This window comes from Eschrichtius robustus, chromosome 16 (genome assembly GCF_028021215.1).
Source record: "Eschrichtius robustus isolate mEscRob2 chromosome 16, mEscRob2.pri, whole genome shotgun sequence".
NCBI lineage: Eukaryota > Metazoa > Chordata > Mammalia > Artiodactyla > Eschrichtiidae > Eschrichtius > Eschrichtius robustus.
Genome location: NC_090839.1, coordinates 37,359,078 through 37,383,339, shown reverse-complemented (window position 1 = coordinate 37,383,339; position 24,262 = coordinate 37,359,078). Strand labels below are relative to the sequence as shown.

The following is a 24,262-nucleotide window of genomic DNA, read 5'->3' as shown; positions in this document are numbered from 1 at the left end:
AATGAGTCAGAACCTTCTGAAAGGACCTGGGGTTTAGTTAACGCATGGAACTAATCCTGTCTTCAACAAGGGGTCCATCGTGAGAATGCTCTTAGTTGCCATGTCTTTCACCTACTCTTCACCTTTGCCAGAACTGTGGCCTCCCCCTTCCCCTTCCACAACTCTTCAGGTGCCTTTTGAACTCTGTGGCAGTAGATACTAAGGCAGATGCTTGCTATTATTAAAAGCAAAATGGAATCTTTATTCAGCCATACACATGTTTAGTTCACCATATTTTACAGATGGACACACACACATATATATATACTGAGTAATGGCGGCATCACTCAAATGCTCAAATTTAATTGTTGATAAGAGACAATCCAACGCCTTCTCAAATTTGGGAATTTATATCAACATCCCAGACAAGACTTAGCTTAGCTGCAATTGCTTATAAAAAAGTTAAAAGTTTTTAACCGTTAGAGAAGATATTCTATACCTTAATGGTAGCTTTAAAAATCTTCTCTTGTTCACTATTGAACAGCCATGAGGTTGAGGGGCAGGTGGAAAAGACAGAAGAGTTTTAAATGCAAAGATCTACTAAGAGAACCATTCCTTAACCCCCTCAGCATCCTGATATTTCTGCTATCAAATCTCCAACTAGTTATATAAAGGTTTTTGTTTCCAAGGAAACCACTCACATCTATGGAATTTAATGAACATGAAAAAGGAACTATGCCATATAATTTACATCTGGAGATAAATGTGAATAGTTGTCAAAACCATTACACACACATTGATAATTCTGTGGATTTTTAGCCCTATTTTTCTCCATTTTGTAAAGATGTAAATAAACATTTATGTAAACAAAATGACCCAAAAAATGCACACCCCACCCCCCCCAAATCAGCTATTGCACCATGTCAGGTAAATTAAGACACAGTTGGCACCAAGATTATGGGCTGAAGGTAAATCTCCTCAGCAACTGAGTGGAAGGAGAGAGAAACCTTTATTTTGTTGTATAAAGGGTTTTCTTATTCTTTAGTAAACCTCAAATATCTACACCAAATTTTATGACTGCGGCTTCACACAATGGTGAAATCTGTTCAAAGTCAGGGAAATAGCTTATAATCAGCAAAGGGGGACAGTAAATAAAGCACAACTCCAGTACTCATGGATGATTCATTGAAACCACTGTTGTATAACATCCAATAACAGCTCATTATGAGATTTACATATTGGCATTCAGATCCTATGATGAGCTATGAAGATTTGACAGCCCTTAAATAAATAACCTATTTGATGCTATTGATATAGGGAAAACATTTAAAGCATATATAAAATGGTAACTTCAATAAAGTTACAGGTATGTAAAAGTGAAAAAAAAAAGGACTAGAAGGAAATTCCACTATTTTATCCAAATGACAACTCCCTCCTTCTTGAAATACTTTTTTAGGTGTCCAAGATATGCTCTCTTCTGATTCTCCTCCCTCCTCACTGGCTGTTCCTTCTCAGTCTCTCTCTTTTTTTTTTTTTTTTGTGGCAAAATATATACACCATACAATTTATCATTTTAATGGTTGTCAAGTGATGCAGTTTAGTGACATTAAGCAAATTTAGGTTGTTGTGCAATATTACCACCATTTATCTGCAGAGCCTTTCATCGTCTCAAACTGAAACTCTGTCCCCAGTAAACAGTAACTCCCCTTCCCCCCTCCCCCCAGCCCCTGGAAACCGCCATTCTCCTTTCTGCTCTATGGATTTGACTACTCTAGCTGCCTCATATAAGTGGAATCACATAATGTTTGCCATTTTGTGTCTGGCTTATTTCACTTAGCATACTTTCTCCTAGGTTTATCCATGTTGTAGCTTGTGTTAAAATTTCATTCATTTTTAAGGCTGAATAATATTCCATTGTATGTATCTAGTACATTTTGTATATCCATTCATCTACTGATTAACATTTGGGTTTTTTCACCTTTTGGTCACTGTAAGTATTGTTACTATGAACACGGGTATACAAGTATCTTTAAGGTTCCTGCTTTCCATTCTTTGGGGGAATATACCAGTCTCAGTCTCTTTTATTGGTTCCTCCTCATCTCCTCAAAGTCTAAATGCTGGAGGTCCCAGGGTTTAGATATCAGAACTTTCTTGGACACCTACGTTCCTTAGGAGACCTCCCTTGGCTTTGAGCTTTAAAGAATCAAAGTTATCTATAACTCCATGGCCCACATTTCCCCTGACCTCCAGATTTGTAGATCCAAATATGATATCAGGTAGAAGTCTAATAGGCATCTCAAACTTTAAATATCCAAAAACCAAACTGAATTTTTCTGTTTAAATGTGCTTCTTCCTTCCCATCTCAGGATATGGCAACTCAGTTCTCCCACTTTCCCAGGTCAAAGCACTCAGACTTGTTCTTGAATCCTTTCTTTTCCCCGTACTTCCCATCCAATGCATTGACAAATCCTGTGGTTCTGCCTTTAAAACATATTCAGATTTTGGTGTTTTTCTACACCTTTTGGTCAAAAATCATCATCAACACTGACCAGGATATTTGCAACAGCCATTTATTTGGTCTCCCTGCTTTTTTCTTTGTCCTCTGTGGTCTGTTCTCAAGGCTGTGGCCAGTGATGCTTTTAAAAGCTAGGTCAGATCTTTGTCTCTCCTCTGCTCAGAACATTCAGATCCTTTCCCATGTCTCTCAGAGGAAAAGCCAAAATCATTAGCATGGCCTACGAAGCCCAAAATAATGTGGCCCTCAGCCGCCTCTCTGACTTTCACCTTTCTTTGCTGCACTCCACTGTAGCCACACTGGCCTCATATTTGGTCTTCAAATATGCCAAGCTTGTTCCTACCTCAGGGCCTTTGCTCTTGCTGTGCCCTCTCTGCCTGGAATGCTTCTCCTTCTCTTAATTCATGTCTCTGCTTATACGATCTCATCTTATCAAGAGAGCTTACTCCACTAGGGCTCAATAAAACAAGAAGCCTCTTTATCACTCATGGTCTATGGTCTCCTGTCCTTGCTTTATTTGTCTCCGTGGGACTTATCAGTTATCTGTTTCCCTCACCCAGAGAGGTGCTGGAGAGAGCCTGCTCACAGGGCTGAAGGCTGTGGTGTACACTGCTTTCCAACTCTCGGTGATGTCAGAGTGTGGTTTGAAACCCATCAGGTTCGGAATATTCACCCAAAGGAAACCAGGAAACACAACAAATCAGGGATTTCCTTCCCTCCTTCCCTTCTTCCTTCCTTCCCTCCATCTCCCTCCCTCCATTCCTTCCTTCCTTCTCCCCTCCCTCCCTTTCTTCCTTCCTTCCTTCCTTCTTTCTCCTCTCCCTCCCTTCCTTCCTTCCTTTCTTTTTCTTTCTTTCTCTTTTATTGAAAGCCAGTTTACCACTACCACCTCTTCCCTACTCCGAAAAGGAATGCAATATGAGAACAGAGTTATTTGTCTTTTTTGTTCATTGCTGTTTTCCTAGTGCCCAGAACAGTGCCTGGCAGAAACAGGTACTCAATGTCCATTTGTCAAAACAATAATGAAATTGAAAAGCCATCATTTTTATATAAGGATTAGGAAAACAAAACCTGATCAGCTTTTTAAATTTAGTTTTACTCTAATCTACCTTATGTGATTGTGGTGATATTATATACAGATTTCCCCCATTATCGAAAAGTAGAGCATCCCTGTGAAAGTTTTCACAAGCTGAAATGGCATAAAGTGAAGAAGCAATTACCTTAGGACACATCTTGCTAAGGGAGGCACAAAATAAACTGAGATAAAGCACAGATGCTCACAGACACAGCACAAAGCTGGGGTGGCTTGATGCTGAGATGCTGAGTACAGTTCCCAGGGAAGGAGCTTGGCGGTGCCCCGCTCAAGGCTTACCTCTATAAGCGCTCCTCCGCCGCAAACAAAAACTGAATGCTATTTTTCTGCTTTTCGCTATGTTTTGTAAAAGTGAAAATCCTCTTCAGGTTTCTTTCATTTAGCTAAAATACATACTAATGTAGGCCTTTCAAAAAAAAAACGAAGTGGTGTAAAGTCAACTTTCGAAAAGTAGGGAGTACCTGTACCACCTAGAATTTAATTGTGACCTGGACCTATACAAGGTATCTGTGTTCAAATTAATATCACACACTTGAAATACACTGCCTTTTACCGATAGGAGGAACTAGGTAATTGTCAGTTAAGCAAAAGAAGCAGTTTTCTTTGCACAAAATACAGCTTGAAAGTACTACCATAGACATATTTTTCAGTGACACTGCTGCATGCATATGGAGACTTGAATACAGGCAGCACATCGTTTTCATGGACTAAACCTGGGAGGGCCTCTGTAACTATGGTATTACTCCCTCAGGAGTCCAAAGCAATCCTAGAACTGCTTTCAAGAAGACACGTGCAAAATCTGACATGTCTTTCTTCTTTTCTTTTCTTTTTGTTTGCATAAGACCTTATCTTGGTTCAAATGTTACCTGACTTTTTTTCTTAAGTTCACCTGATTTGCTATGACCAAAATAAGAAGTTTTAGGTTATGTAAACCTGCTGGATATCAGTTTTATAATCTGTAAGATGGAGTGCCTTGGCTTGATTAACTGCCCTTAAAAGTTGGAATCAATACTTAACAAGACTTACACACCTAAAATCATGTGCTCCCCCGACACCCATTTCATAGATGAGGAAGTAGAGGCACAGATAGAAAGAACAACTTAAGCTCGTTAATGGCAGAGTGGACACCCAAAACCACATCTCCACTTTCCTAGTCCCATCTACTTTTCAACACTCCTAAGGATGAAATAATTCCTAAGAATCCTGAAGATAAAGAAACTATCTTTTTCAGCAGCATTTCTGAAAACTTTCTGGGATAGCCTATAGAAAAAATACACTTCTTGTTGTGTTCTAGAACATACACCCACGCACACACAAAAACAGTATCAGAAAACTTGCTCTGCACAAGACACTGATATTTTTCATTCTAGTTAGGCCTAATTCATTTTATTAATGCTATGCCACTAACAGATCAGAAACCACAGTGATAAACACTCCTTTAAAAAGCAAAGATCCTTTTGAAATGAAGATCCAGAGAGCATGTGTATATGGCATAGACAAGATGTATATAACACAGAACCTTTCTCTTTATATGTGCTTCATAAATCTGGGGGCGGGAGGGGGAGTGGCAAGGTAGGGAAGGTGGAAGGGGAGACAAAGGAGAGAGCAAGAAAGGAAACATAAATACATTTTCGATTTCAAAGGATAAGATTTTTTTAGTGTGATTTTTCCTTTTGGATAAAAATCTCCCAATTTCTCTCCAGTGAGAAATTTCAAAACTGATAACTTGAACAAAAGCTGTGTACAGAAAAGCAGATCTGGAATCGTATGCATTGTGTTGGGAGTCTACATTTAAAATTCATTAACGGGGCAACACATAGAAGCTTTTTCATGTCCTATAAATGTTATTTCAAATCACAGCAGGCATAGAAAACAGTTCATCTTCAACTAGATTGTGAATTTTTATATAATGAGATGCTGTGAAAAACAAAAATAATATGAATACACAGATAAATATTTTCAGGGTGCCTGGGTATTTTGATAAATAGTATCTGCTCCACACATGTTCTGCCTTCCTCTCAGATCTATAAGCCCCCGCAGAAAGTCTTCCACTCAGTCTGTCTTCATATTACATTGCCTTCTTGTCCTAAGTTTCCAAGCTTTTCTCACTCCATACTGGTTGGTGTCTTTACACTTTGTAATTGTCCTGCTGCTTCTGTTCTAGCCAACACAATGGTCCCCTCTTATTTAGTTTTCCTCCTCTGGTCCATATGCCCCCTTCTATGAGATGGCTATGCTGCAATCATTCTGGAATACTCTGGAGAAAACTAGCTTCTCTTTTGGTCCCGGCCACATAGAACTGCTGCCACATGGGAAGCTGGGAGCTGCAAGGGATGGTGTGCAGAGGTGGCCACCACGGGGACCCTGAGGATGGAAAGGGAATCCCTTCCAGCACCTTGGAAGCCAGTTTGGTGAAAGAAAGAGGCACCTATTCTTTGGTGACATTTTTTTGAGCAGCTGAATGCGACTTCACCTAAACCCAGAAATTCCACTGAATTGTTCAATACATTCCAATCATTTTTTAATAAATTATCTTTTTATTTATCCAGTTCAAGCCAAGGTTTTCTTTTGCAACTTAAAGATTTTAGAACTGGTATTAATACCTACTTCTTTCTTGCCTGTCCATCCACCAAGCCCCTTTCAGCCAAGACCCTGCTCCAATCTCTCTTTATAACATCAACTTTTCCAAGTTGAGTGAAATGAATCTGACTTCCTGCAAATCTGAATTGTAATTTTAATAATAATAAATACAAAAATAATGATGATAATACCAACAACAGTGGCTACTACTTAATGGTTGCTTATTATATAGTGGTGATGAGTTCAGGCAGCAGTGTTCAAATTTTGTGGCAAATTTACTTTTCAAAACCCTGATGCCACACTGCACATTTAATTAGATTCTTGTAGCATCTCTGGAAGTAGACAACAAGGATCAGCCTTTTTTTAAAGCTCTCCAGGTAATTCTACAAGCTCTTAAATTTGAGAACTTCTCTGCTAAATCTTTGCCAATGAATTATTTTATTTAATCCTTACAGCAATGATATGAAGTAGTCATTTATTATTAGTAGCATTAGTATTAGTATTAGTATTAGTATTATCACTATTTAGCCAGTGAGGAAGAAGTCTCAGGAATTTCACACAGGTAACATGTGACAGAACCCGGCTTTGAAAATATTAAAATAGATTGAGGTGCTTGAACCCCAGCAGGGAATAGGAAGTGAAAAAAAGCCAAGCACATGGATAATCCACAAAGAAAGCAAATCTTAGTGGAAAAAACAGTAAAAGCCAGAGCATTCTGAGTGTTGAAATCTGTCCTCAGTAGAAGCCTTTTAGAATCTAATAGTGGTTTATCAACTGAGCAGAGTACACACCCTAGTTCTGTTCATTTCTCATCATTCAATAGACATTTATCAAACCACTTACACAAATGAAACGCATAACTGATAAGCAGGCTGTGGGCTGCAATAAAAGAGTCAAGCCTGAAAGAAAGTCTCCATGTGCCAGAAGAATTGACTTGAATTCCCTAAGCCCAGAAACAAAGGGGGTCTGATAGAGGGTAGGCAACTGTCTTTAACCAATATTGACAATGAAACTTCAAGTTAGGCCAATAAACTTGCGTTGAAAGACAAACTTTATAACTGTTATCAATACAGTTCTCGGAACTATCAATAACAGGCTTACATGAAACCTGGCTGAAATGTTGTTGAGAGAAGAAGAAAAAAATTTGTTTTCTACCCTGCAAATTGAACAATTTTGAATCATCAACAAAGCATTAATGATGATAAGCTTGATACAAAACCGAAAGACCTAACCATTGAAATACCATTGTATTACTATGAGATGAATGTAAATAATGGGCCATTTTCACATGAAACACTTATAGAAACCTTCTTGAAAATAATTCTGATTTTTCTCTCTTTTCATTTTCCACATTTTCCTGTAGATCATCTTAACCCCTTCAGCAATAAAAGCAGTATTTGCCTGTTTGCTCTATGACAAAATTTGCCAGCAACTACTGCACTGTTAGGTATCTGAAGAATAATCACTGTAGGTGACTTTTTCCCTTCCTGCATCTCCACAGCAACAGTTAATTTTTGATGTCAAAGAAAGTGTTTTGACTTTTAAGGAATAAAACAAAAGTTGCAGGTAGATACTCAAATAGAAAATCGCTAGTTTTATATCAATTATGGAAGGAGGCAAGAGTCCCTGAATGGCACCTGTACTTCCCTATTTGCCAATATTCTCTCTGTGCTACAAAAGAAGTCTTTAAAGTACTAAAATTTAAATAGAGTAAAGAGTAGTTTCCCACTTTGATGGCAAGTCAACACATCTTGCTACTATACCCTACCAGATAATCTAAATTTTTAAAATATATGTATGTTTTATTCAATATTTTTTTTTGACCGCACCGCATGGCATGCAGGATCTTAGTTCCCCGACCAGGGAATGAACCCATGGCCCCTGCAGTGGAAGCACAGAGTCTTAACCACTGGACAGCCAGGGAAGTCCCATATTCAACATTTTTAAACCATCTTCCAAAACTAAATAAACTGCAAACACTGCTTTAGATATTTCTTCAGTAAGTTTTTCAAACCCAAGCTAGTTGACATTCCACATAACTGATCCCAAAGTCTGCGGGTGTTCACTAGGAACATTTGCAAAAAGATTTGACACCCCCTGGCTTCATGGATGGAATGATTCCAACTGCAAAGCATTTGAGCTAAAGGGTCTTGTTTATCTGTCTACAAGGTTAGTTCACGTATGCTTACGAGGCTCAAGGAATTTTTCAAAGACTTTTAAGCACGTTTTTAATATTTAGAATTACCCAGTAACTTTGGCACTGTTTTTTTTTGTTTTTTTTTCCAAAACAAAAATAAGATTCGAGGGCATAAAGCAAGCCCCATGTCCAACTGCCTCTATATTTGCTCGTTGTTTCCGTCTTTCAACAAAAATGGTAGTGTTTAGAGCATACTGGTCTCTGAAAGGACTGGCTGTTTTATTGCGTTTTATAACATCTACAACAGAGAACCTTTTAACTGGGGCAATTAATTGATACCAGGACACAGCTAAATAATCAAGGCAGCATCTGGTGTGCGTACTACACTCCACTTCCTACCTTGGGAGCCTTGGCGTGTTTCCCACATCTGGCATCTTTGACAAGGCTGAGATCTAACAGCTCCGTCTCCTGGAAGGCAAAAATGTGAAATCGTTAAGCATACACACAGATCTTTTTTCTGTGTTTTATAGCATTGAAAACACTTTAAAAAATAATATTATCTTAAGACTTGCCTGAAAATTTCTCTGCTGTTGGGATATTTTTCCTCTCACTTGCATTGCCTATCAATCGAATTGGAATGGAAACAAAAAGACAGCTAACTGCTAGTTCTTCAGTTTTATATATATATATATATATATATATATATATATATATATCATAATACATTTTGAAATGCATATTGTGTGTGGTTTGGGTCCCCAGTCTATCCTACAAGCCATTCCTAAGTCATGATGAATCAGGCCTTCCTGTTCCCTTGTTGAAAAATAATCCTGAGTCACTCTGAGTGTAGGTGAGGATTTGTGAGTGGGGTGGGGGATTAGGATGGGGAAGTGGAAGGAGGTGCTCCCCTCAGCTCACAGGATACCCAGCCCACCTGGCCAAGGTAAAGACGCAGACCTGCCTCCGCTACCTGCACCCCAGCCTTTTGCACACATCCCTTATGCCCTGATCTTCTCATTTATTCATTATATATTATTGAACACCTATAACATGCAAGTTACTCTAGGGTACAAGACACATAAGATATGGCAGCTTCTCTGGATGGACCTGTGGAGTAAAGTATATGCATAAGACAAGGGAGAGCGTGCTAATGCCAACTTTAAAGTTAACTGCTGGGGTGTGGGGTGCGGTCAACAGAGGAAAGATCATTTTTCCCTGAGAGGCTCAGAAAAAAGTCTGTGGAGCATAGAGAACAGAAGTGGGGAGGGAAGGGGCTCACCCAGCTGGAGTGTACCACATGAGCAAATATCCAGACAAGAGAGGACCAGAGGTTCGGGCAGAACCTTGAGGTCTTCATGACCCTTAGTGCTCGGAGCAGGAGAATAATGCATGGGAAGCGGGTGGGAGGAACAGGGGGATAAGGGGGCATCCAAGAGTGAGGAAGACCACAAGGGAAGGCACAATGGCAGTGGGGGAGGGGATCCACATGGCCGACATTCAGAATTCCATTGCTGGGGCACAGAACATATGAAGACAAATCATGGGAGATGAGACCAGAAAGGGATTTGGGCAAAAGGATGGAAACCCTGAAAGTCTGGCTAAGGGCACTGAGCCATGAAATTTGGGACACACACGTCACCAAGTTGTACGGTGAACTCTGCCACCAGCCAGATGAGACTGTGGTGCAATAAGCAGAGCCATCCAACCTGTTTTCTAGACAAAGAGCCAGTGGGATTCAGGCATCTACCCCCTTCTCCCAGCAGGAGGAACTGTATCTGGACAGGAGTGGCTGTAATTTCTCATAGGCCCCAACATCTACAAGGACTGGCACCACGGGTTCCCAGACAATTCCTTCAAACAGCTGCCCCTGATTCCAAATGTTTGGTGCAAAATGGTCTATTTTCCTGAGCCTAAGGTTGATTTCATGATTGCAGCATGATAAGGGTCAAAGATGAGATGGAATCTCTCCACTGGGGTGCAAACCACACAGCAGGTCCAATAGAACACCTGGCCCTGCACACCACTCCGTGGGCTGCAGGGAGGACAGGAAACAGTGTCTTCTCTTCTTTTGCTCACACTGGTCTTGTAAGTTTGCTTTCCCCCATTTTAGTGAATTCCTTAACCCATTCTCTATTGTTCATGACTCTGTGGAAACCCTCCCAAACCCTGGGGTGTGATAGGTAGCAACCCAGCAAGGATATTGCAAGACAGAGTAACGGGTGCCATGGTTCCCCCAAGGACACACCATCCACAATATCAAAGGTCACCTAGTGAGTGTTAGAAACCAATGGTATCAACTGCTGGACTCAAGGCCTCACTTAGGCAAATGCATACAAAGCATTCAGACGTGAGGAGGTGGAGCATTTGGCCCAGGTTTCTTCATCTCCATGGCAATGGCAGCCAAAACATTTGTTGAAAGAGAAGAAACAGGAAGAGAACCAAGCTTGAAGAAGCTTAATCTAGAAGACCAGAACTGAGAGGAGTGTTGAGAGACAGGAGACCAAATGAGGGTAGAGGTATTAGGGACAAAGATGAGAGTGATGATACGGAGGTAGAATTGACTAAAGGAAAGACAGGAGGCATCTACAGCTCTAGGGGTTCCAGCTTCCTTGCTGGGACTTGGAAGTTTGGGCAAAATGATACTGCATTTTGGAGATGCTGGCTTGAGGGCTTTATCCAAGTGGAAATACCAGTCATTAATTCAGTCGAGCATTACTTATTGAATGCTGCAATGTGTTAGGTACAGGCTAGGTACTGAGGAATGATATCTCAAGATACAAAGAGCTCATGCACAAAGCCAATGATTATACTCTAAAGGAGACATTTCAAAGTGCACTGCAGACGTGGACTACAAAGGGCTATGGCATCTTTTCAGCTGACGCACGAGGAGGAAAAAGAGTTTGCCAGCCTTATAATTCTGTGTGTTTGGTGGGGAGGGTTCCAGGGAGAGGAAACAGCAGTTACAAATGCACAGTCAGGAGTCCTGGGCAGAAAACAAGTCACTCTGGACACACAGCAGAAGCGCAGGGAGAGTTATCAGTCACTTCTGAACTTAGCAGCCGTTATCTGCACATCCTCTTTGTAATTATTCATAAAACACTGACATGAATGTTAGATGGTTTGATGCACTTTTCCATAAACGTGGCATGATGTTTTATATATATGCAGAATAAAAGTCACGCACACATACACGGTACATTTACCTAATTGTATAACATTTTCTATTCAAGGAAATTCCAGTTGAATAAACAATAGACTTAAACTTTACTTATTTGTTTTTACACACAAAGCCCAAATTGAGTTCACAAGGAGATAGACCTCAGCAGGCAGCATTCTATAGACTTTTCTATTACAGATCATGAACGCTGTTTTCTACTTTCTGCTCAAGAGGAAACATTCATTTCCCAAGTCACAGGGGGGTAGTTAGCGCCAGCTGCCCTAGGGTTTCATTCTGATACCACAGCGACTCTGGAGCACATGTAAAATTGTGCGTGCAGGAAAACCACCGCAGGGCACTCTCAGCGTGGGTAACGTGGCATAGGAAAGACCCAGGTGGAAATCTATCCACGGACTCATTCGGTTAGAAAGCCATGATTAAAATAGTCTCCCACTTCTATTAACACGCAACATCCACCCCTCTGGGATTTAACTACATGCTATTCGCTCCTCCACTAAAAAGAAAATGAGGAACTCAATGCATGGGACCACAAAAATGTTACTTATGTCATTAAAACTTTTCTAGGTTAATTTTCTTGTGTTAATAGTTTTAACATCCCACTTTCATGATGAGAAAGCAGGAAAATGGTCCCTTTCTCAATTCATTTAAGAGTTACTGTTTTCCAGTTTATGGGATTTACTATGCCTTTACTCTTTTCTTTAAGAAAGGGAGGCCCCATGATTTTTAAGTGGAAAACCTGGGTTGGAGGAAGGGCCCTAAAATTAACTAGTCATGTATTGGGCCAATTATCAGACCACACTTAGCATTAATTGTATCATCTATAAAATGAGTATGATAACACTTTCTATATCAGTGGTTCTCAAAGCCTGCGTTGGAGTCACCTAGAACACCTGTTAAAACATAGATTGGCTGAGCACCATCCATCAGAGTTTCTGGTTCAGCGGGACTGGGGCAGACCTGAGGATCTGCATCTCTCAGGTGATGCTGTTGCCACTGGTCCATGGAGCATACTGAAAAGCACTGATGTACTCATTCATAGGGTTGTTATTATAAGGCTTTTTAGATGAACATGATTGATAAAACTATACACTACTTATATTATGTTGTATGACAAACTTAAAACAGTCATTTCTTTATATAGGGAACTGTCAAATAAAAATTTTACACCTACTGAATGCAAAAGTGTGCCTAATGGTGAATAACCTAGGCTCAGATTTGACTTATTAAACATAAACTGTCGAATGACAAATGCCACTAACTCCTATTCTAATGTGTCCTTAGCATTAAATTTTACTCTGTAGAATAAATGCCTCTGCTCAGAAATTCAAGCAATCATTGAAATTGTTTTATTTTTGTTGAAAATGCTACACTATATATTTTTTGTGTTACACTTCATAACATTAGAGACATTTAGAAAAGTGAAAGGAGGAAATTTGTTTTCTCTTGCCTCTAAGCCCATCCAACAAGGAAAGGGTGTTGGGGTGCCCAAAGGCCTGTGGGCTACCTGGACCAGCAAAGGAAGAATGAACTAACAGACCCCCTTTATTTCCAAGGCCCACAATGGCCCCTGCAAAGCTTGGAGACCACATTCCTAGGACCCCCGATACATGTCCTGAAGTGTTGACGGATGTGCCTTCTCTCTAGGTCAGTATGGACAAAAGTGAATTAACAGTAATCAAGGATTTACTTTTGATACTTTGAATGAGTGATGAGAAAATTGAGACAGACGAGTTAAGGGAAGACAAAATTGTCTCTGATGTTTACTATTTAGCAGAAGGATTTCAGTCCATCAGCCACCAACACACTGTTAAGTAGATGATCCATGAAATGCACTGAAAACTCAAGAAAGAATACAATTTAAAACTCAACTCTCTTCCAGAATACCAATTTCTGTGCATTGTCACCAAATTCCATTTGTCACCCAGTATTTTAATGTGCTTCAAGTTCACACAATATGTAATCAGAGCAGCGATTACAGTCATAAACACTACACAGGGAAGATATTAATGGCTGGGTATGTATACCTCCCCATGTGGTATATTCATTAAGTTGTTCAACCTCGATTTCCCTAAAGTAGAAGACATTAATATGTTTTATTAAATGTTTAAATGTCCAATGTTTAAATAAAACAACTTTAGAGTCAGTTAATGAAGTGTTTTATTTTAAAGAGAAGCAGATAAAATAGACTCTTTGTTCCTTAACTTGATTCCACTTCTGAGGGAGTGAATATGTATTTAGTATACCTCTCAAAAAATCCTTGCACCCTGTTTCACCTGGTCTCTTGTTGTCTTTGTTCCCTAGCCTCGATTTTTCTCTTTTTTTCCCAGTCTGCAATGGAGACTCAGAGTAGGAAACATCCAAGGAAATGAGATGCCCAGGTCATCAATACCAACGCAGCAGAGAAAAAAGAAAGTTGATACATCTGGATTTCTTTATTTTAAAAAATTCTAGGTTTAATATGGTGCAAATTTCATAGAACTAGAAGGCAAAACACTTAAGTTGTCTCTCAGAATTATCATTTGTAACCTATGCATTATTAAGCCGGTTACCACAGATGTCTGTGCCTTGAATCCTTATCTGTCAAACAGAGATGCCAATGCCAGCAATACCTTTCCCAGTGGGCTGCTGTTCAATCAACTGAGATATTAAACTGAGATCTCCACTTAGCAAGCAGGGAGTCCTGCGTACATATAAACCCTTATTCTTGTAATAGTTCCCATTCTAAGTGAAAGGGAAAAGACCCCAGTAGAAAAGCCAAAAATGGATAGGTAAAGAAAGCATCTAGAAGAAAAGCACAGAATGCAAACAGAGAAACAAACAAAACGTGATATGAAAATCTAGTACTCCAGAGATAGTTCATAAAACAAAATAAGAGAACAAAGTAAGGGGCAACTTGTAGAGGAAATTGGTTTTACTTTTAATGTCACAGTTAAATGCGAAATATCAATAAGATTAATATTTGAAATGGAGAAAAAGCAATGAACTAGTTCATGTGTTATGAGCTGTAACTATTGACAGTTTTGAGCCAATAAAATAAAACTGAAAAATTACTGTAATGAGATAAAAGGTTCCTATCACTAAAAGAGGCAAAGTCAAATAATATAATTAATAATAACAACAGCAATAATACTTTTAACTATTAACAATAGAGAACCAACCACGTACCAAGAATTGTAAGGTAATTCGTCCATATTATCTCATCAGTCTTGGCAGCACCACTGTCATGAGTATTATATTCCTCCCCTTTGCAGATGAGAGAACTGACAGACACCTTCAGTGACAATTGCTAGTCAGTTAAACAACTGCATCAGGAATCCAACATTTTGCCCACCTGTAGCAAGCCGAATTCCAAGCTGGCCATCATGACTCCTGCCCCTGACATCCACGCCTCTGTGCAATCCCCTCCCGCTTAGTGCAGTCAGGACCTGCAACTTGCTTCTAGCCAACAGAGTATAGCAAATGAGATAGACTATTCCTCTCATGATTATGTAACCTTATATGGCAAATGTGAAGGCATCTTGCAGGTGTCATTGAAGTCTCTGAACAGATGACTTAAATTTAACTGAAAGAGAGATATCCTGGCTGAGTCTTTCAAAAGAGATCCAGCAGCGAGAGACTCAAAGCAGCAGAGATGCTTACGTGTTGGCTCTGTCCTGTATTGTCTATGAAAAGGGAAGTCCTGTAAGAGCTAAGGGCTTCAGTCCTATGGTGACAAGGAACTGAACTGTGGCAACAACATGAATGAGTTTGCAGGAGGAACTCCAGCTCCATAGAACACAGCCCAGTAGACACCTTCACTGCAGTCTGTGAGAACCTAGGCAGGTGAGACCCTAACCCACCTGAAACTGTGAGATAATAAATGTGTGTTGTTTCAAGCCACTAAGTTTGTGGTCATTTGTTATGCAGTGATAGGTAACTAATACACTACCCCCATTGTTTCCATGTTCTAATGCATTTAATTAGAATGTAAATGACTTTACATATGTTGGCACTCTTCCCAGTATAAAAATGACTGCAACGCTATCATCTTTTTTGAATATGTCCTACAGGAAACAATTACTGTAATGGAACCACAGACTTTGGGAACTGGGGGAGATCACAGATGAGGAAACTGAGTCCCAGAGAAAAATATATCCATTGATCAAGATCACTGAGACTGAGTACAGGATAGGAAAAGAATTCATATTCCCCCCGACCGATTTTTTTGCTAAAGAATTTTTTTTCAGTATTAATAAAATAGCATGAATATTAACTGAATGATACAAATAGAAAAAAACATTTCTTTGTTCATGTACAAGAAAAAAAAATATCATGATAAATAGAATGTAACAGTAATTTTAAGAGGCTGTGAGGCTGGGTCCCCACAAGGCAATGTGAAGTGTATTGGCAAATATCTACTTAACTTTTCCTTTGCACATAACCAGCAAGACTGTTCAGCTCCTGGTTATACAATAGCCAAATTTCCTCCTTCTTACTTCCTTCTTTAGCGCCCTGAGAAACTTTTATATATTCATCTAATATTAAAAAGTTGCTTAAGTTGAAAGTAACGCAGCTGAACATAAAATTATGCCCATAGCACCAAACCTTTTATTAAGATATAATGTTAATAAAACTTAATTTTAACAACATGTATGTTTATAACGATACATTTATAACTCCATGCATGTACGATTGCGGAAGGAAAAGTTTCTAGACCATATTACTTCAGAAAATATCTTTTAGCAATTTTTTAAAATGATAAATGAAAAACTGGGGAGATTTAAAACAATAGTAACTGGGTTTATTTTAAACTTATTTGGTTATCGTTTTAGAAACTGAGAAAAATACTCTATAATCAACATGGAAGGTCTATACATATGCTAAAGATAAATTCAGAAGTATAATGAAAGTTGATGACCAATGTTTTATTTTCCTAGTTTGTATTTATTAACAGGCATCTCATGGAGGGATTCATGGCATTTTTATGGACAAATAATGATATTGCATTTGTTAAACACTCAGAGTTTGTTTTTTAATTGTATTACGGTGATAAAGATTGCATTGTCACATTTTTCTATTATGCCTGTGCTCAGCAAAAGTCCTGATTTCAGTCTAATCAGATTAACTAGAAACAGCATTCATCATTTGGCAAATAGTGTCGTAAATGTGGAAAACTATCTTTGTGGATATTTTGGGTGAGAATAAAATCCAATCTCCATAAAAGGTCTCTTGAAAAGAAATATGGAAATGATATCAATTAATCAGGCAAACAAGCTATTTCCGCTTGAAAAGTCCAGATAATTTAAACATAGCCAGACTTTCTCCTTAAATCATCTAAAATGTTATTTCTGGTCTACACCTATTTCTCTATGGCTGAACAGCCAACCAAGTTTTTTTTTATCTGGTAGTGCAAGCTGCTTCTAGTCTCTTAATACTCTCCTACTGTAATATTTGAGCATATCACTTATCTGCTTATATGACTTAAATTCTTTCATTTCCCTAGACCAGTGGCTCTTAAAACGTGGTCCCTGGGCCAACAGGCTCAGCATCAACATCACCTTGGAATATGTGCAAAATGCAAATTCTCAGGTAATACCCTAGACCTACTGAATCTGAACTTCTGGGGTGGGGTCCAGCAATCTTTATTTTAATTAAACTTTGGGATGATTCAGAAGCAATCTGAAGTTTGAGAACCTCTGTCCTAGATATTAAAGAGAAGACAACAGCTGCGCATAGAGATGGCTAATTCACCAGGGCTAGAACTTGTTGTAGGACATTCTGTAGGATATTGGACAAGCTTCCTAGATCCATTTAAGAAACAATTGCATCAGAATCCTAAAAACAATGAGAGAACTGATAATAAGACTGTTTGAGAAAAGTCTTCTTCAGACTACTATCTTTATTGGTAGCATCAATAACATTATAGATTAAAGCAGTGATTTCCTCATTGTGCCCTAGAGCCCAGACAAAGTCAAGGAGAGGTTCTAAAGATGCTTGGCCTATTTCCTGATGTTGTGATTCAACCTTGTGCATGAGACAACTGAGCTGGCAACTGATGTATTTCCTTTTCTTTTCAATCACACAATCATGGAATGTCTGATGACTTCCAAATTTTCTGAAGTATACAAAAATGGCATTTATCCTTTCCTTCTTCCCTGGTAGCCACAAGGTAATGTCTAACCAGGTAGTCTCATTTTTCTCTTTCAGCTAATCATTCCAACATATTATCACAAATGTTTCTGCCCAGAAGTTTGTTTTTACCTTGCCATGCCTCTCCCAGGGTTCTGGCAACCACAAGATTTTTTTTTTTAAGATTTAATAAAATTTTTACTGCTTAATCAGGACATTCTAAGGCTTTTTTAAGACCTGTGATTTATGGAAATTAAACAACATACTCTTGAACAACCAATGAATCAAAAAAGAAATCAAAAGGGAAAATAAAAAATATCTTAAAACAAACAAAAATGAAAACACAATATACCAGAACTTATGGGATGCAGGAAAAGCAGCAACCATAGGATTTTGATGACCTTTTAATCTCACATGACACCCTGAACATGCAAGGAGTTAATATAGCTTCTAAAATGAGATATTTGAAGTTGACAAGTATGTAATAACATGACATTTTTTTTCTTTTCAAAGAAGACTTGCTTCTTAAGATCACTTTTTGCTTTCTGGTAAGACAAAAGGAATCCAACTGAGCTTCTTCCAATGCTCATTTGTTGGGATAAGGACTGGATATGTCTAATGGGGAGTACCATGCTTAATGAATTGTCCCTAGAAGAATAGTCACTTAGTCAGTGAACACATCATTCCCAAGGTCCTGCCTGGGTGCTGTAATTTCACCAGAGGTAAACTCTTTTTCATTCAACTATTGATCAACCTCAACCCTAATGTAAGTACACATAATGAGGCCAGCTGTTCATGTCAAGAACTTTATATAATAGAAAGTTCACTAAATCCAGGGTCATTTTCTAGTTTCCAGGAAACTTTAATAAAGCTCCTGTAGGAAACTCTATTAATGCCCACCCTGATGCCTGCTGGTCCCCTTTACTGGCTGTACATCCATTCCCCAGTGACTGCCTGATTCCCTCCTAACAACTGACCCTCTGACCTTTGACTGTCTTTGGCCTCCTGGAGCACTTGACCCCTTTGCACAGAGAATGGGAAGTGCCTGGGAGGCTATTTCTGCTCAGAGTGCTACAGCTAGGAGTGACAGGTGCAGGAGCATGAAAGCCCAGCTACCCTGCCTTGGGGCAGAACACACTCCCAGGCTGAGGCCGGGACTTCACCTGAAAGCTCACCCTGGGTTGGCTTCTGTTCCTTCACTGTCCTGTTTCTTCCACTCTCTTACTGTTGTCTCCTGGAAACCCTTCCTTAATAAATCTCTTGTGTGCAGCCACTTGTATTTGGGTCTCTTTGGAGAACATGATCCAAGACAGCTATCATTTGCAAATAATCAACTGAGAAGTTATTCTTAAACTCAAAAGCATTCTGAATCACATGCATACAATTTTTTGAATCACATTTTTATATTTATTATCATCTTTGGCCTTTGATATATTTCTGTATATATTTGGTATATTTATTATTGTCTTTGGCTTTTGACATATTTCTGCAGATTTTTGGAATCCTTAAATTTTCTTTGAAAACAGTCTTAATCATTATGATACATCTACTAAATGAGCATTTTTTGAAGCAGTGAGTTCTCGGTCACTGTACACTGTATTTTATCTTGTATCATCCTTAATCAGGTTTCAAAATATTTTGACTATTTCCTGGGAAATACATATATGAGTATATATCATCTAATTTAATGTGCAAACAGTTTTCTCTTTTTATTAGTGAGAAAAAACTATAAAAAACATCAGCTTACCTAATTCCAAAACGAGAGTTCATTTTTGTGATATTCAGGGCTAAAAAGAAATATTTTCATACCCACTATATTTTAGGTCACTTTCTTTTTGATAAGGATTTATTCCATTTTCAACCAGCTACTCTGGCTTCCCTTCTTTAAAAAAAATATATCCCTAAACATACAAATTTTACTCCAAAGATGAAGAAAAATAATTCATTTCATAATTTCATTAAAACTTTAAAAGTGAATAAAGATGACATTTTTAAAAGCTTTTATATAAGTAACATCACTTTTCTAAGTGTTCTTCACAAACGCTATTAGTTTAGTATTACTACCTCTCTATGAATGGCGAGGGAATTAAGTGAAAAGAAGACACAGTCAGGCCTAGTGTGGGACAGATTTGAAAGGCAATGTATGGGAAGACTGTGAAATTGAAGAGTTACAGCTCTTGAGGGGAGAACCCTGTAGGAAGAGGGAAAAGAAAAGAGCTGATAATCATTAAGGGGTCAAACAAGGATAAAGTTCAAGAACAAGTCAAGTGACTTCGTAAAGGTTACCCAACAGGAATTTTGGGATAACACAGAGATGGCACAGATTTAGACTACAGAGATGAAATTGGGGCTTACAGTTTTATAGTAATCAGACTTTAGTAGCTAACGTGGAAAGGAGGGAATTTCATTAAACATTAAGTTTAATGAACTCTGTAAGCTCGTTATACACTAAAATGTTTTAAAGAGGGAATACAGAACTTTAAGTTGCCAGAGTAAGATGTGGACAGAACTGGGAGGTGGGAAGTGAGCTACTTGTCAAGAGGAAGCTTGAGTGAATGATTTTGTTGGAATTCTTCAGCTTGGAGCCGAAAAGGGAAGGATGGGGTGACATACCTATATGCTCTGCATTTGCACTCCACAACAAGAAAGGAAATCATACTGTGTAAAACTTCTTTTATGAGGCCTTATGTTTACTCCAATTACAGCTTCAGAACAACAGGTAGAAACAAGACAGAAGGACAGTTAATAGAAGACACTGTCTTTTTCCCACCCATCCGTGTCTTGACCTTCACGAGAAATTCATGGAGCGTTCCATCTCTGGTAGCTTTGTGAGGTGATGGAGCAAGAATACGAGGAAAGCAGATATGCTGGGGTCATCTCATAGGCTGGCCATTCCTGGACTGAGTCAGGGCAGGAAGGACACACACAAGACTGAAAATGGGAGAGAGGGAAAGAAACAGTGGGGCCACAGGGCCACCTCCCTTCCTGATGACGCTGCTTGATGACAATGGATGGCCGGTGTGCCAACTTGATTTCCTGAAAACTCACTCTGAGGGCCCTGGGAGGGGCACCGGACCTTGGGTTTCTGTACATGCTTAGGCATGAACTTCACCTCCTCAAGGCAGAAGAACACTCTGAATACACAGAGAAGCCATAGAATGGTGCCAAGAAAGACAACCACAAGAACCCGTCCTTGGATAACTTTTCTGAAATATTAAATCGGGTGATAAAAGAAGGAGCAATGGAGAGTGGAATTGCTCCCAAATAAAACTGTCACTGGCAGCAGGCAGGACAGAATTTCTTTGTATCCTCTCCTTTCTTCAAATCAAGACATTCTCATTGTTAATGCCTCCTTTGTAGATATAACTGAGAAAAAATAGTTGTATTAAAATTTTTCATCAAGGGCAGAATAGTCAGAAGAAATAATCATTAGCTTCCTTGGCTGCCTGAATATTACCTTCCTGGTATGTGAATTATCTTCTTGTTCCAGATCATCTCCTAGGAAAATCACATTATTGATCGTCATCACTGCTCACCTTTTGAAGCGAGCACTGTATGCTGATTCCAGGCAGGCTCCATACTTACAAAAAGGGACCCACTGTAATTCTTGTTCTTTCATTTCACAGTTTTTCATGTTAGGGTGAACTACTTTACTCTCCAGAGCATAGAACAACTGAATTTTATAATTTCCTATAAAGCCTAAATTTTGACCAGGGTCAATGTCCCTGGGTATATGATTTTCTAAATAAATAACTCATGAATCCTTAACATAAGTGTTGAACACCCAGAGAACAGACCATTTTTTTTTCATTATTGCACAATAGATTTCTTCTTGCTTAGATGAAAGTAAACCTTAAAAATAAATCTTCCTCAGAATTACTTCCCCTGTATTACTAAGAAAGTAAATATTCAGGAGAAAATTCTTAAATCTGTATAGCTCAGACCCTGGACTCATGTTTAGTGAAAATATTCTACCCCGCTTGTTTATAAAGTTTCCATAATTTTCTTGTTACTTTGCTTAATGTCTGAGCAACTTACTCCCTGTGTACCTTTGGCCAAATCACTCCTATCATTCTAATAACCAATTTGTCTCTTTTTAGGCCCCATCATAAAAATATATTGTGTTTCACAACCTAGGTTATTTGGGCTTTCAATTTTAAGTCAGATGAATCACATTTGCTCTATGTGGGTCAGTCAAAATTAAGTACAGAACTCTCCATGTACCGAAATTGGTACTGTTCTGCCTTATGATTATGGAATTAAATTAACTTGAGTCTTAAGCACTGTATGTCTTTTGGCATTATTTTTTTAGTACAAAAGCTGGGACACATCAAATAGTCCAAAGGTATAGATTCAATGTCTTTATTCCTACCTCTTTGGTATTACTTGATTAGAAAGGTCATTGGTTCTCAAAGTATGGTCCCTGGGCCAGGAGCATCAGCATCACCTAGGAACTTGTTAGAAAAACAAATTCCTGGGTCCCATCCCAGACCCAATGAATAGGACACTCTGGGGGTGGGATCCAGAAAGCTGTGTTATAACAAACCATCCAGATGATTCTGATATACTCTCAAGTTTGAGAACCACTGGCATGGACACACATAAATTGGTAACAAATAGCATGTGGATATGACAGGCTTTCTTGTTCTTAATAATTCCCTGACTTATAAAAGCTCATATTTAAATTAAAGCACACAGAAAAAGCATCTCATCTTCTTTAAAGAAAATCACTGATGTTAACAATGACCAGATGCTATTTTAAAATAAAATACATGAGTAATTGAAAATCGAGATATGAGGGGAGAGAGGAAGAGAGAGAAAGAGGGAAAGAGAACTTATCAGTACAAATATAAAGACAAATAAATTTCAGACATGATGGTCCTCATTTTATGTCATATCCATTCTGCAAGTCTATTTTTAAAGAAGAAAAATACAGCATGAAGGGGTTCTTTGTAACATAAAGTATCATTTAATGCTGAGACTGGAATGAGTGATTCCCTTAATATTATTTTAGTAATATGTAAGCATACCCAAGTGCTTTTGAAACCTTTTCTGATAGAATTAGTATTAAGTCATTTGTAGGGCACAGAAACCTAAGGGGTTAACTGCACCATGGTACTTGGTGATTTCTGAAGGACTGTATTTTTATGGTGCCACTGTTCCCTGTACCCAGGTGGGTGGGCTTGTGCAGTTCAGCACTGATGGGCAGTGCAGGCTTTAAGGCAGAGGTGACTAACTTTCCATCACAAGTTTGCACTTTGCCTTACACACTGTAGAGAATTACAGCAAAATCACTGCCTAGTAATAAACCACATTTCACAGCATGCCTTTCATTTAAGGAGGGTCACATGACTAATTTTCATAAACAGAACATAAATAGAAGGGATGAGGATCATTTCAGAGCCTTTTTCCTTCCCCTTCTTCCTTTACACAGTGGTCAAAGAGCCTAGGTGCCTGAATCACCAGGTAGAAAAACGTCGTCTCCATACCAGATACACCCACACTGGACTCTTAAGTGAATGAGAAATACTTGTGTTAAGCCACTGACATTCTAGAGTTTATCTTTTATAATAGTTAGGCTACTCCAGTTAATATAGGGCTTATATGACCTTTTTTAAAAAAGACAAATTCCACTATTTTAGGTTATAAAACATCACAGACACATTGTGATTGTTAATTTTATGTGTCAACTTTACCGGGCCATGGTATACCCAGATATTGGTCAAACATCTGGGTGTGTCCAGATGAGCGTGTTTCTGGAATGAGATGAGCATTCGAATCAGTAGGCTGAGAAAGCAGGCTGCCCTCCCTATGTGGGTGGGCATCATCGAATCCCCTAAGGGCCTGAATAGAACAAAAAAAGCAGAGAAAGGAAGAATTCCCTCTCTGCCAGACTGTCTGAGCTGAGACAACAATCTTCTCCTGCACTCACATCGGGACTTATACCATCAACTCCCTTGGTTCCCAGGCCTTTGGACTTGGACAGCAGATCGTGGGACTTCTCAGCCTCCATAATCATGTGAGCCAATTCCTTACAATATATCTCTCTCTTTCTGGATAGATAGATCTGTTTCTCTGGATAACACTGAAAATACATACACAGAAAGTTAAAAATGGGAAAAAAATTGTAAGTAAGTGAAAAACTAATTTTATCCCCATTTTATAGATGGTGAGACTGAGACCCCTAGATGGCTGAGGATTCTAATACCCCAGAGATCTCAACATAGCTGGCTTAACCCAGTTCTCTGACTTGGTAGACAGAATCTCATTGACGTTTCAGCAAACATTCTCTAATACAGGAGTCTTGATTACTATAACTGTATAGTAAGACTTGAAATCTGATAGTGGGAGTTCTCCAACTTTGTTCTTCCTTTTTAGTACTGAGTTGGGTAACTCCCAGTTCTTTGCATTACCATATAATTTTTTAAGTGTGTTGATATCTTAAAAAAATGGTTTCTGGGTTTTTAGTTGGGACTGCATTGAATCTGTAGTTTAGTTGGAAGAACTGTCATCTTTACCATATTGAATTTTCCCATCCATGAGTGTGGAGTATCTCCCAATTTATCTGGATCTTCTTTGACTTCATTCATCAGTGTTTTGTAGTTTTTCACATGCAAGATCCTTGACATAGATTGTTAGACTTCACCTTAATTATTTCAATTTTTGGTGTGA

General features: G+C 38.7%; 1 protein-coding gene across 5 annotated transcripts in view; it reads right to left on the bottom strand.

Annotated features, from left to right (window-relative positions):
* The window catches only part of PLCB1 (phospholipase C beta 1), a 694,419-nt gene that overhangs the window by 451,325 nt on the left and 218,832 nt on the right, over window positions 1-24,262 (bottom strand). For all 5 annotated transcript variants that reach the window (XM_068565592.1, XM_068565593.1, XM_068565595.1 and 2 more), the window contains one exon: window positions 8,704-8,772. In XM_068565592.1, the coding sequence (XP_068421693.1) occupies window positions 8,704-8,772 (69 nt within the window). The remainder of the gene's footprint in view (window positions 1-8,703; window positions 8,773-24,262) is intronic.